Here is a 13,919-nt window from a genome sequence, read left to right as displayed (position 1 = left end):
TGTTTGGTGTACATTTATAGCTTTCACATATATAACTTTCCTGATTGGAATCAAAATGTGAATGCTATATATTTTCTTTAAAAATAGCTACCACCTCATTCCATGTGTATCAAGAGTTGCGAGCGTGGATACAGCAAGGCAGTTCAGGAGGGGAAACCATTCTGTTGCTATGATTGCATCCAATGCCCAAAAGACATGATTTCTAACCAGACAGGTACGTGTCTGTGCCAACAAAAGACTTCATTCAAATTGTCATTGCATTTGCATGTGTGTATGTGTTTTGATATTGAAGTGGAATAACTAAGTGGAATGCATTATTGTGGTCCAGTTTAGAAGTGATGAAACCATGGATTATGGAGGCAAAATCTTAATCCATTGAAAGATGGCAAAGTTGGTACAAGAGGCAATGCCATATGTAAAAGAGACCTCACCAAATTCATTTGTATTTATTTCTCTGTGTAATTTTCCGGAATAGCTGCAAAATATGTAAATCTCACTAGCTGCAAGGCTTTGAGAAGCAGGATGGAAATGCCCAAGGCTCCTGAAGCCTAGATAAAATAGGGCTGCTAACTAGGTTATGCCAGCAGGCCAAAGGATCACTTTTTCTGCCCTAACCAGTAAGAGAAATCACTGTTATTCCCTCCCATTAAACATCTGCCAAAGATCAGCTAGTGTTGGAAAAGAGTTGATGGTTGCCCAGCCCACATTACGCCTGATCATATTCTGAAAAGTAGAAGACATACTTAAACTGCATTATATGAGTTTATACTAACCATATATACAGTTCCAAACTACATTATATCACACTGTAGATGGGGTCACAGTGAGTTTGTTCTATTTGCAATGCATTCATAGTGATCTTAGTCATTATTTAGCATAGTTAATTAGATGCTATAGCGACATGTTTAATTATAGTGTAAATTTCAAGTATGTTTGTTAATGTTGAAACATGGCCTGCCTTGCAGGGCTGGTGTGTGAACAGCCATTTTGTGATTCTTAGAAGGTAGCAGCAGGAAAGGAGCCAATTTGCATAAAGGCGACATGATTGGTCATATGTAAATGAGCGGGTGCCAGGATTTAAAAGAGAAGGTAGCCCAGGATGACAGTTGGAAGAAAAAAACTGAACATTCTAAAGTCAGTTAGGAAGAGAAAAAGTCAGTTAGGACGGGGAGATGCGAACTGTTAGGTCATGATAGTTAAGTTGTCAGTGAATATAGGTCAGGGAGTATGCTAATAAAAAGTATTTGAAGAAATAGACCGTATAGTAAGTTGAAAATAGTTGAGAGTCTGCTCCTACATAGTGAATAAGCAAATCTTTCTGTGTATAAAGATTTGTATGAAGGAAAACTGTAATGAAATAATGTTATTAGACAAAGAAAGCAATGTACAAATGTAACCACCACGCTTTTGTTTCAAGATATCAATAAATAAACTCAGTTACTGTTTCGTTCTGTATGAAGGCTGTTTCTCCAAAGCACTGAATAAAATTTAAAGAGTCCAAGAAGATCCCTGCAGACTTTAATTAAGATGCTTAAGCCATTAGACAAACGGGGTAAATGATCTTTGTAAACCAATAAGGATATGCTTACTAATTTCTGTGGAGGTGATAAAACCCTTGCAACCATTTTGGAAATTCAGACAAATCCTTTGATTGCATGTATGCATGTATTTGTCACATTGCTATGGCCACGCAATAAATAGTTCTTTTGCAGTTTGAAGATCCAACTTTTGTGGTGTCTTTCCTCGCCCTCTCCACAGAAAAGGGGCCTCCTGCTTTTGACTTTGGATTAAGAGGAGGATTTTTACATCTTTTACATCTTTGCCCCTTCAGAACAGGGGTGCGTCCCAGATTTAAATCGGCGATAGCGGAGGGATATAAAGGAAAAGATTTCCCCCCCTGTCTGAGAGAACCTTTGTGAAGTGGGCTTCACAGTTTTATTGGTGGCAGCGGAGGGATATAAAAGAAAAGATTTTCCTCCCTGGGTGAAAGAACCTTTGTGAAGTGGGCTTCACAGATGCCATTTATGAAAAGGGGAGGGAACCTTGTGTTCTGCAAAACAAGATTTTTTAGTGTGAAATCAGCATGCCTCTCCACTCAGTTTTAAAAGTGGTGTTCCAAGACAAATTAGTCACATTCTATTAACAAATCTATTTCAAATACTTAGAAAGAGACATCATGGAGTCTGCATGGATTACTGAAGTTTGAAGAGCAAAAAGTTTTCTTGGACCTGACAAAATTACCCACAATTGTTCCCATCCAAATTTGAACTAATAGGGTCATAAGGAAGGTAATAGGGGCACTCAAATGCTAAAAATTGTGTTTATGCATACATGAAATACTAGTCATTTTAAACCTCTTTTGCTTTTTGTCATAAAGCTATGATCAGAATATGAATGATCAGAAATAATGTTAGTGCTTGATATGTTTCAGATGCAAATGAATGTGTCAAATGCCCTGAAGATCAATATTCAAACAAAAATAGACATCAATGTATCCCAAAGGTTATAGTTTTCCTATCTTTTCAAGAGCCCTTAGGAATTATCTTGGTCTTCCTGAGTATTTTCCTTAGTGTGATTACATGCTTAGTGGTACAAACCTTTCTGAAGAGTTGGAATACTCCCATAGTCAAAGCCAACAACAGGAGCCTCACCTGCGTTCTGCTCATCTCCATCCTCCTCTGCTACCTTTCCGCCATCCTCTTCATAGGCAAGCCAGGCAAGGTCACTTGCCTTCTTCAGCAAATGACATTTGGCATCATTTTCACAGTTGCGGTTTCTTGTGTGTTGGCAAAAACCATCATTGTGGTCCTGGCTTTCCTAGCCACACAACCAGGCAATAGGGTGAGGAAATGGCTAGGGCAAAAAGTGGCCACTACTATTGTGATTTCCTGCTCCCTCATTCAAGTGTGTATCTGTGCAGCATGGCTCTCAACCTCTCCTCCGTTCCCAAATGCAGACATGCACTCAGAATCGGGGAAAATTGTCATTCATTGCAATGAAGGGTCTCTCATCATGTTTTATTGCTTTCTAGGCTACATGGGGCTCCTAGCCATCATTAGCTTCACTGTGGCTTTTTTAGCCAGAAAATTGCCTGACACTTTCAATGAATCCAAGCTGATCACCTTCAGCATGCTGGTTTTTTGCAGTGTTTGGATCCTTTTTATTCCAAGTTACATGAGCACCATGGGGAAATACATAGTTGCTGTGGAGGTTTTTGCCATCTTGGCCTCCAATACTGGTCTCTTGGCTCTCATCTTTTTCCCCAAATGTTATATTATTATTATAAGAGCTGACATGAATTCAAAGAAATTGCTGACCGAGAAGAGACATTAATTTTAAAGATAAGATGTGAAGGTGATCACTTTTTCCTGCCCTGAACTTTTCCTTTATTTTGAAAGATCAGCAAAAGAAATTACAGCCAGTGGTTTGAACTTTATACCTAAATGTTTGGACTTTTACTCTCTATTGCCTAAAAGCCTACTTCTAATCCTGCCAGTTGTAGACCATTAAGTTAATGGGAACGACCTGCCAATAGAACTCCAACAGTTAGGTCAGCTGTCAGAATTTAAGATACAAATGAAGACCTATCTCTTCTGACAGGCCTTCTGAGATAGTTTTAATGAGGACTTTTAGACTTCCATTCTATGTCTAACTTTAGTTTTGTGAATTTTAATATGTATTTTTTGAAAATGTGTTTTTAATATGTTATTCTGCAGAGTGTTTTTAAACGATTGTGCTTTGATTATGTGTTTTAGCAATATTATAACCCGCCTCGGGCCATGAGGAGAGGCGGGTAAGAAATAATAATAATAATAATAATAATAATAATAATAATAATAATAATAATCTGTCTATCTGTTGATTGACTCACCATTCACTTATTCATTTCCTCCGACTGGGACTAAGAGGACAAAAGTCTACATATTTCACTTTTGCTTCTAGACCTAAATGTGGGAAAGCTTTTTGTTTTGACAGAGCATGAATTTGTATAAGTTGTAGAAAATGAGAATAAAGTATTAAAATATTGACATGTGAACATTTTGTTTTATTGCCTCGATTAATTTTCCTTGGATGTTTAAAGGACAGTCAACAATTTTTCTGTGACATGGTCTAGACTAGCGGTAGCTACTTAGCACAGCATAGGTGTCAGCTAAGTATTTAGTAAAATACTGTAGTGTCACAATTACAATGTAGAGATTGAGAATATTGAATGGAGAATGTTTATATTGCAAAATGCACATTGCATTCAATTGGGGGAAGGCTAGTAGCTAAAATTCAGACATTGCTGGCATAATTCAACAGGAAAAAGAACACTACATATATGTATAATGACAGAGCTGGATACCAAATATGGAAGTCACAAAGTCAGAGCCATTGCAACTGACATATTTAATAATACAATATAATCAAATCAGTGCACAATTTCAGAACAAAATTTGCTTTAGAAAGACTACATTAGTTGACAAGGACATAGCAAGGAAATAATGAATTCTTGCATACAGTTTACTTCTTTTTGCAATGTCTTGTTTTTATTTATAAGGAAATTCCTAAATCTGTTTCCATATTCTGTTGCACACCTTTAATGTGAATCCAAACAAAACTGAAAGACAAGTAATTTCTCAGTTCACATTTTGAGCATATTAATTTAGGCTAAAATGGGTGGAAACAAACTACACATCGTAGTGTATTATCTGTAAGAATGAACAGGAACTAAGTATATGCAAAATTCAGAGGCATACTTAAAACACGGTATAATTAAATGAACAAACATCCTGAGCTTATTTTGTTTACAAAAAGGATCATCTATCTAGATACACAGACAAAGATTCTGATAGTAATCTGGCTTCGGAAACAGCTGGAGGAACCCTGGCCATCATCTTCACTCTCAAGGCACAAACTTAAAAGGTGATTCCCTGACATTATGACTATCTAAAACCATGAAGCAAATAAGAATAACACCCCGAATTAAAAGGGCAGATTGCACACATCCTTAAAGATTCATTATTTTCAACTTGTGCCTGGTCCTGCCATACTGTTAATACTGAAGTTGAACATGCTTCAGATAGTACTGGCCATCACTGCACTTGGGTAGATCCAGATGATTCCTGCCATCTCCCTATTGTTTTTCAAGGCAGAATGGATTTTTTTTCTTGATTCCTAACTAATTTGTCCTCTAAAGGCACATCAATATTGGATAGATTTGCCTAATCTGCCCTTAGGGGATCAACCAGAGAATTGCTGGGCTGTCACCTCCTCTATGTTACTTCCAGCACTGCTCCTAGCTGTCATAGAATTTCATGAAAGCTCCTGGACATCAAAGGCACCACTGTTGATGTTAGAATGGAACATTCACATGACCAACAAGGATGGCAGGGACATGGGCATGAGAAGTGCAAAGAAAAGGTGGTGGCAGCAATGTCCATCTGGATAATGTCTTGGCCCAAATCAGACCCAGTCCCACTATCCCGACTGCCCTGAAGTCTTGGGCTACTTCAGTTTCCACCAATGGATGGAAATCAGGTGAAGGAAATATGAAACAAGAATGTGCTTGACCACCAAATAATTTTCATAAAATGGAGAAAGATGTAACAGAAAGAAAAATTGAAAGCAAAGCGATAAAAGACCAGTCATTTGTTATAATTTATTTTGCACCACATACAAATGTATCTGTAGTTAGTAAAAAAAATTAGAATAATAAATGTGATATAACAATTAGAAGTTACAGAAGCCAACAGTGCCGTTGGATGGGATGGAACCATCTTAGAATTCTGAATGCACTCATCCATCACTGCTACCAGCATCATCCCAGAAAATGCCTACCTCCTCAATGTTTGTTATTACAAGATAACACAACTATCCAGTTTTTTTAGAGGGCTATTTGGGGGAGAATAAGATGTCTGGTTTATTGGCAAAGAAACATGATGATCGTCAGCATGTTTAGAAAAAGAAACCACAGGCTTAGCTTGGATAGGAGGCTCATTATCTGTACAAACACTTAAAGGTGTTATGGAGAGTTGGCGGGATGGTCTGATAGTGAGGTCTTGAGGGCAAGGCAATGAACCTGCTTGTTTTCTGCTGGAATTGATTACAGAGACATCCAGGCTAGTATGTTGTTGTTGAATGGAAGCCCAAGGCTTTAAAGGTTGACTAGCAGAATCATTGCAATTACTGGAGGGAGTTAAGTGGTTGGAATATGGGCTTACATTAGCATCTACAAGTGAAGGTGGTGAATACGATGAGGTGGTTATGGTGGCACTTGCACTAACAGGTTGTGGCTGATCCACGAAAACTGGAGGTTCAAAAAGCAGAGCATTAGGATTCTTTTTGCTATTAGAGGAAATTTCCAAGGGCTGAAAGGGCTGACTAGTGGAGCAAGCACCAAGTGAAATGAACTGTGCTGTGTTTGTAGTAGATGCCAGAGGATTCCAATCAACATATTGTCTCTGATAAGCAGATGCTGGAGGCTTAGGCTGTGTGTCCAGAGATGTTACTACAAAGCTTTTATTCATTGTTACCACAACTGAACCATGCTGCAGACCAACCTGCTGGGTATGTTTAGAAGATTCTAAATGCTGGACAGTCTGGGAGATGTTTCTAGAAGATGGAGATATGGGATATCTCCTTGTTGAGGATGTAGGGCTTTGGGCAAGCTGCAGAATGTTGGATGATGTCTTCACTGGAGAATAGGCATCCACTTGTGGGAGAGTACGAATGTTGCTCCATTGTTCTATGCTTTGGGTCAGATGCATTGTTGGATCATATCTAATTGGGAGCACATGGGGTGGCTGAGCAAAAGGAGAGCTCTGAACTGTAGGGTTCTTAAACTGGATCCCAGAAGGATATCTAGAAACTTTGATATAGGCAGGCATGACAGGGAAAATCTCTGGCATCTGGGAAACCAACGGCACAAATGGATAGCTCACCGGCTGCGCCCATGTTCCAGAATTGTAAGAGGCAGGATGAGAGGTGGAAGGCACCGAAGCACTGTTGGCAGAAATCCAAGGATCATTTGGATATGAAGGCACTGAGGTACTACTGGCAGAAATATAAGGATCATTTGGATGTGAAGGCACTGAGGCACTGTTGGCACTGTTGGCAGAAATACGAGAATCATTTGGATGTGAAGGCACTGAGGCACTGTTGGCAGAAATACAAGGATCATTTGGATGTGAAGGCACCGAGGCACTGTTGGCAGAAATACAAGGATCATTTGGATGTGAAGGCACCGAGGCACTACTGGCAGAAATAAAAGGATCATTTGGATGCGAAGACACTGAGGCACTACTGGCAGAAATACAAGGATCATTTGGATATGAAGGCACTGAGGCACTACTGGCAGAAATATAAGGGCTATTCAGATGTGTGGGCTTCATATGAAGACTATTTGGTTTCAAAGGTTTATGCGAAGCTGTGACTTGAGCATATGTATGACAAACTACAGGGGGCTGAGGAATGACAAGAGCTCCCATTGACTTGGGCTTCTTCTTCACATTCTCTTGCACATGAGCTCTTGGTTTAACTACTTGGTGGAGCAAAGAATCAAGGACTGGGTAATCCTCCTTGCTGTCATCTCCTCCAAGTTCTTCAAAACTCTAGAGAAAAGAGAGAGAGAGAGAGAGAACGAGAACTGAAGTATGCGAAGCACAGACGCCTTGGGAAGCATAGGCTTAAGGCAAGATTTGGAAGCTATCATAGGGTCAGCTTTAAGCAGAGCACTGCCAGAAATGAGTCACTTCCTTAATTTTAGATTAATCAAGTTGACCCGAAAGATCCACCCATTTAACTCTAGTTCTCTTGTGCTCCTGCAAAAGATTTGCAGGGTGTTGTGTGTGTGTGTGTGTGTTCTTGGTGGCTGTACTTTGAGGAGAACACCATCATTCTTGTTTTTTGGCTTCTTGGGAATGGTCTGAAGCTGGGAGTTAAATGGGATAGGGGATGCCACAGGAGCCTAAGGGAGGGGGAGAAAGCTTGAGAAGAGTTACCTCTTGAGTCAGTGACACTGTTCTGGGCTGTGAGAGACCAGGGACAACTGAAGTTTTTTCCATTGTGGCAGAGACAGGCTGACCTGCAAAGTCAGAAAATTAGGCTCAGACAACAGAGAACTGGAAATGTTTTTGATACTAGAAGAAGTACAACACTGAAAGAAGCTGTACAGAATTCAAAGACATAGCAGTGTTAGTTATCAATATAGAAAGGGATCTTGTAGCACCTTGGAAACCAATTGAGAGAAGTTGGTAGAATAAGCGTTCACAGACTAAGTCTCCAATGGATCACCTCACTGAGTAGTACCTCTCACACTCGGGTTATGTCACATTGACACTACTTCTGTAACATTGAGTATATTATCTAACTATGTCCTTTAAAAAATGTGGATCACATGGCTATTGGTTTTCTTACTGAAATATAGATGTAACTAGTAAGATAAAAATTAGGTGAGGAGAATAGAAGTTTTCCTTGCTTTAGGTTCTCTACTGGTTTTACTTTTCCCTGTTCATGAGGAATATGTTGGTTCTTTTGAAAAGTAGAAAAACAATCCGAGATATACACAGAACAAAAGACTATATACCACCTTACCTACCAGATTTTAAAGATGGCATTGCACAAGATACAGATAGCAGCCTTGTTTGGACTCCATAGCTTTTCATACAAACAACATCTGGCATTTCCTGCAAACGTTGTTTGACAGAAGCAGCGTTGTCCATTGGGAAGTGCTGCTGATAGGTGGCACTATAGGCTGCACGAAACTGGAAAAGTGACATGCCTTCTGGATGCAAGGCCAGGATGTGGGCTACTTGCTGCTTCAAATCATCCTGGTCCTTTGAAGGTTCGTCTTCAGTCATTTTGGATTTGCTAGACAGTTGCCTATCCAACTGACAAAGGACTTCTTCCATGGGTGGTGATCCACCAAACTGGCATACATTTGGCTTCTGGGGTGGACTGTTGGAAATAGACTGGCTGGAATTGTTAGGCTTGGCTGGTGAAGTACTATGGACCTCATGAAAGGATGGAAGTGGGATACGCATGCTGGAATGGATCATGTTCTTGACTTCCTGTGGTATGGAAGGAGCTTGTAAAGGCAGGCTCTGGGACTGAGATTTGCTTGCAGAAAAATCATTGGGTGTAACGGAAGACTTAGAGACACTTCCAAAGCCTAGGGAAAGTGCACACCATTACTGCAAAGTCAGCTGCTTGAGACATTTACGTATTGGAAAATGTGATAGCAGTCCATCTTCTGACCAAATTCCCCAAGTTAAGAGACAGTGAAAAAAAATGAAGCAATCCAATCTACGAGATTGTTTTTGCCACATAAATAGATGATTCTCTATTACAGTCTAGATATCTAGCAAATGCAAATTCACAACACAGAACACAATATATTAGATAAATTAAGAACACAAGGAAAAATTGGTGAAATCATATAGGCAGAGCTTATTTCAGACACTTTCCCCATCTTAAGGTTCTCGTGGGCTAAAATCATGCCACCCAGAAATGATAATCTAAGGCCATTCCGTAGTCATTACACATATTCCAAATATATTACTGCACTGCACTATTTTCCAAAAGCCTGATCCCAGAGCCAGGTTTTTACTTTCCTTTTGAAGGCTAGGAGGGAGGGGGCTGATCTAATCTTGTTAGAGAGGGAGTTCCACAGCTGAGGGACCACCACTGAGAAGGCCCTGTCTATTATGCCTGCCAGTCACTCTTGTGAAACAGGCAGGACCAATAGCAGGGCCTCCCCAGGCGATCATAATCTCCGAGGAGGTTCATAGGGGGAGATAAGTTCATACAGGTAAGCTGGGCTGGAACTGTTTGGCCTTTGATAGCCTTTGTTTGGTGTCTTTTGTTTCCTGTTAGCTCTGAGGGTAGTATTCTGTGCATTTTGTGCCTTGGCTTGTACAATAAAACTATCTGAATAACATCTTGAGGATGTGGCTTCCCTGGTTATGGTATCAGACCACCCTCATCTACATCAGTTTTGATCAGTGTAACAATAATAATGAGGGATCTGTAGACAGGTCTAAGAATGAATCTGATCAGAAACTGTGAAGAGCAACTCCCAGTTGGAGCTGATAGGTCTGAACAGCCAAGGGTTCTCCTGTCCTGACTTAGAACATGACAACTTTGCATCTGCATGATCTTTTTTGAAGATTTTCATAAGAATTAATAGTAACCACAATGCCCCCTTGCTAGCAAGAATAGCCCCTGGCTGATTTACCAGCTATGTTAACTAGTGAATCTTTACAAACCAACGCAAAAGGTGTCATTTGTCTTATCTATCACTTTACTTTGTTGTCTAACAACAAGAAGGGTATTTACCTGATTCTGAATGAACTGGCTCCAGTGGTTTTGCTGACTGTGGCTCAGGGGCATTCACCAAAGGGGGAACAGAAGCAACAGAAGGATCTAACAAGAAACAGAAAAAGTCCAATTAGCTGGGACCAACATTTGGCAGATCTAATTATACAAAACAGTCAACAGTGGAAATATCTGTGCATTTATAAGGATGCTAAACAAACCTGATGGAAACTGAGGAAGGTTGACAGGGTAAACATGGAGAGAGAATCAGTCAATACAGTCAAGGATAAGCATAGAACGAGAGTGGGGAACACATTGTCTTCCAAATGCGGGTGGTCTCCAACTCTAAGTGGTTTTAGCTCGGTCAATGATGGAGGATTATGGAAAATGTAATCTAACAGCATGGAGGGGCAGAGCCTATATTGTCCATGCATGCTGTAGAGAAAAATTGGACTGACCCAGAAAAATCTATGAAGTGAGACTGTGAGGAAAGAAACTGAAGACAGATGTTGCAGGAAGAATAAAGAAATGGATGAGAGTAGTTACCAAACAGAATGCTGTCCTAAGACTTAGATGGAAATTCCACCAACATTAGAAGGGATTCAAAAATCATGATAGAACAAACTCTATTGTACCAGTCATTTCTAACTTACTCTTTTTGGTTGTTCCAGTTTGAGGATGTTTTTGAGACTGCTTCTTTTTTGCCTTTATACCTGAGTTAGACCAAAAGAAAAGTCATTATTGATTCTGAAACTTGAGTAATCATTTCAAGTTTGGTTCACTCACATGTAACGTCATCCAAATAGAATTTTGCCCATTGCAAACCAGTTAAAAACACTGCAGACCCTTGATAATATCCAATAGGGTTGTGTCTAGGATCCATATATCCATGTAAAACCCATGGATGTGGAAAGCCAACTGTATATCAAATATATAAAACCCTATGTAAATGAAATAAACAGTATTTGTGAATAGAAATGAGCCAGGGTGAATTAGAATTGGAAGAGATTCATATTTAACCATATAGTCCAACCATTCTTTTCATGGACAACCAGATTTCTTTTCTTCAGCTTGTTGTCAACTGGGCTTTCTGGCATGTTGCTCCAAAATAAGCCACAATTCACAACAAAGAACAAAAACAAAACCAGGCTCTCCCTTATGCCAATTCTGAACTTGTGTTTTAGACAGACAGGAATTACAGTAGTAGCAGGGTGATGGAGCAAAACATAATTGCCTTTTAAAACAAAGATCTTGGGTTTGTTTATTTATTTAGTTTATTTTATTTATATACCACTCTTCTCCCCCAGGGGGACCCAGAGCAGGTTATAATGACACCTTCAGTTCTAGCAAGAAAAAAGCTGGAAGACACTGGCTGATGTGTCTTGATTGGTTTTATCTCTGGTAGACATTTAAAATCTAAACTGAAATTCATTCTCTTTTATAGCCTGTCTATCAACACAACTGAACCCAGCAGTTGACAATCTGAACATTACCCAGTTTAACAATACTGTGGAGTCCTTGGTTTCGTTTCTTGTAGGATAAATAAGGCATTTGACGCTGCAAAAATTCCACTGAGCCTTTGTAGCCTTGCATGATACTGAATTTCTCAAGGTCAATGCTGTTTGTAGCCATCAGGAAATCTTGAATTTTCTTAATTCTCAGACCGTCTTTGTACTTGGTGAGCAGGTTATTGACTAAAGACAAAACTTCTGGTAATGCTACCAGAGCGGGGGAGAAAACACATAGATGTAAATTTCAGAAACGCAATCAAAGATAATCCTGTGCACCAAACCAACCCAGATATGGCCACAATAGTTCAGTTCATAGGTAACAAAAGTGAAGAACCTCATATTTTAAAATCTTTAATATGATAGATACCACTTCATGCAATTTCATTTTTAAAAACATTGTGTAATTGCAATGATTTAAATGCTTATAGTATATTATGAGGTTACATAAAATTTAAAAAAATGTTAGGTTCCATAACTCCAATTAAAGGTTTAGGAATGTATAGTAGACTATACAATAAGTGGTCTGTTGGACAAGGAACGTGAGGTTAAAATGTTGGGAGTTTGTATGACATTTGGCTGAGTGGCTAAATGAGGCAATTTACCATTGAGTTTTGGGCAGCTGGTATTTGATGCAATTTCCCCAAAAATAAGCCCTATGCCCAAAATGAGCCCCAGTTAAGATCGTCTGCCAGACAGACACATTTACTGGTAGTACATCTGTTGCAATACACAAGGGATGCATTGAATTATAAAATTATACTATAAATATATAATTAGGTTAAAGTAAAGGTTTTCCCCTGACATTAAGTCTAGTTGTGTCCAACTCTAGAGGTTGGTGCTCATTTCCATTTCTAAGCCAAAGAGTTTAGAGGTTGTTTGTAGACACCTCCAAGGTTATGTGGCCGGCATGACTGCATGGAACACCGTTATAATATATATAATTAAATATAAATACATTATATTTTTGAAATTAATACTTAAAATCAATGATAATATAAACTACAATTAAATATTTGTAAATACCCAAGAGGGTACGTTTGGATGAGATGTAAGCATCTATGTAAATAGATGAACGCAAGACTTATTGTCGAATGACTATCAGAGTACAGACACAATGTATCAATACATTTAGATTCTTATTTGATAGATGCACTTCAGGCAATACAGGTTTGACAAAAATACTGCAAAATTTGAAGCATGGCTATAGTCTCATACTGGGAGTTTTCTAAAACAAATATTAAACACAACTAACAATTCCCATCCAGTTCACAAACCGTAACAGCATAAATGAGAACATCACACTGCTATACCTAGGGCCTGGTTTGTAGGTTCCTTCACATGGTTCAGCACACTCACACTGGTAGAAGGTAGAGAGACAGCTGTAAGAAATAAAAGAGGATTCCTGCAAAAACCAGCCACCAGTCTTATTTTCAAAATAATTCAATTACACTTGAATCTAACTAGAAATGGAGAAGCAGACATAAATGTGTGAGAATTAGCGAGAATTTTCTAGTGGAGAATGAAAGGATCTGAACATAATGAGTGAAATGTACACTCTTATTCAGAGCTACATAGGACATGTGGCTTATGATTAGATTACTCTTTTGGACAATCTCTTCCAGAAGCCCAAAACATAAGGGGGAACTCAAATTCCCCTTTTCCATCAAAGCTCTTTCTTCCTTCTGAAGAAAGGTGGCAAGTCATAAAAAATTTTGATGCTCTTCTGACCATTGCTGTGGTGAGTCTTGGAAGATGTACTTATAGAGGAAAGTGGCTTGGCATCCCCAAAGCTATGATAGGTATGTTCACTCTCCATCAGTGGAGAGATTTTATGTTGTAGCAAACAAGATATTAGTTCTCAGAAAATATCAGCCATAGTTCATCTCCCATTGTAACTGCAGGACATGTCATCATTCTTCTTTATTGTTAGACCCCACTGAAAGAGATAGCTCATTCTCCACTGAACAAGAACCCCATCGATACCAGAGGAATCTATTTGCATCCATGTCACCTATCTTGATTTGAGCCTCCTGCTCCATATGTGGCAGAAAAAGCCTTGACCATAGGAGCTGGTAGTTCTCATCACATACACAACAAATTATGGGCTAGTGC

At 39.2% G+C, this 13,919-nt stretch overlaps 2 protein-coding genes across 2 annotated transcripts in view; one reads left to right on the top strand and one right to left on the bottom strand.

Annotated features, from left to right (window-relative positions):
• On the top strand, positions 1-3,776 carry LOC100563551 (vomeronasal type-2 receptor 26-like). The gene is made up of 2 exons (XM_016995801.2): positions 1-214; positions 2,432-3,776. The coding sequence occupies exons 1-2, from the start codon at positions 103-105 to the stop codon at positions 3,331-3,333; spliced, it is 1,014 nt and encodes a 337-aa protein (XP_016851290.1). The 5' UTR covers positions 1-102; the 3' UTR covers positions 3,334-3,776.
• Positions 3,777-4,351: 575 nt separating this feature from the next.
• Positions 4,352-13,919, bottom strand: part of LOC103279778 (uncharacterized) — a 33,021-nt gene continuing 23,453 nt past the window's right edge. The window contains exons 8-14 of the mRNA XM_062957218.1: positions 13,118-13,186; positions 11,790-12,014; positions 10,950-11,009; positions 10,318-10,404; positions 8,579-9,151; positions 7,983-8,065; positions 4,352-7,592 (exon numbers count right to left, since the gene is read on the bottom strand). Of these exons, the coding sequence (XP_062813288.1) occupies positions 5,838-7,592; positions 7,983-8,065; positions 8,579-9,151; positions 10,318-10,404; positions 10,950-11,009; positions 11,790-12,014; positions 13,118-13,186 (2,852 nt within the window). The 3' untranslated portion in view covers positions 4,352-5,837. The remainder of the gene's footprint in view (positions 7,593-7,982; positions 8,066-8,578; positions 9,152-10,317; positions 10,405-10,949; positions 11,010-11,789; positions 12,015-13,117; positions 13,187-13,919) is intronic.

The sequence above is a fragment of the Anolis carolinensis genome, chromosome 6, assembly GCF_035594765.1.
Source record: "Anolis carolinensis isolate JA03-04 chromosome 6, rAnoCar3.1.pri, whole genome shotgun sequence".
In the NCBI taxonomy this organism is placed as follows: Eukaryota; Metazoa; Chordata; class Lepidosauria; order Squamata; family Dactyloidae; genus Anolis; species Anolis carolinensis.
This window is presented reverse-complemented; position numbering and strand designations above follow the sequence as displayed.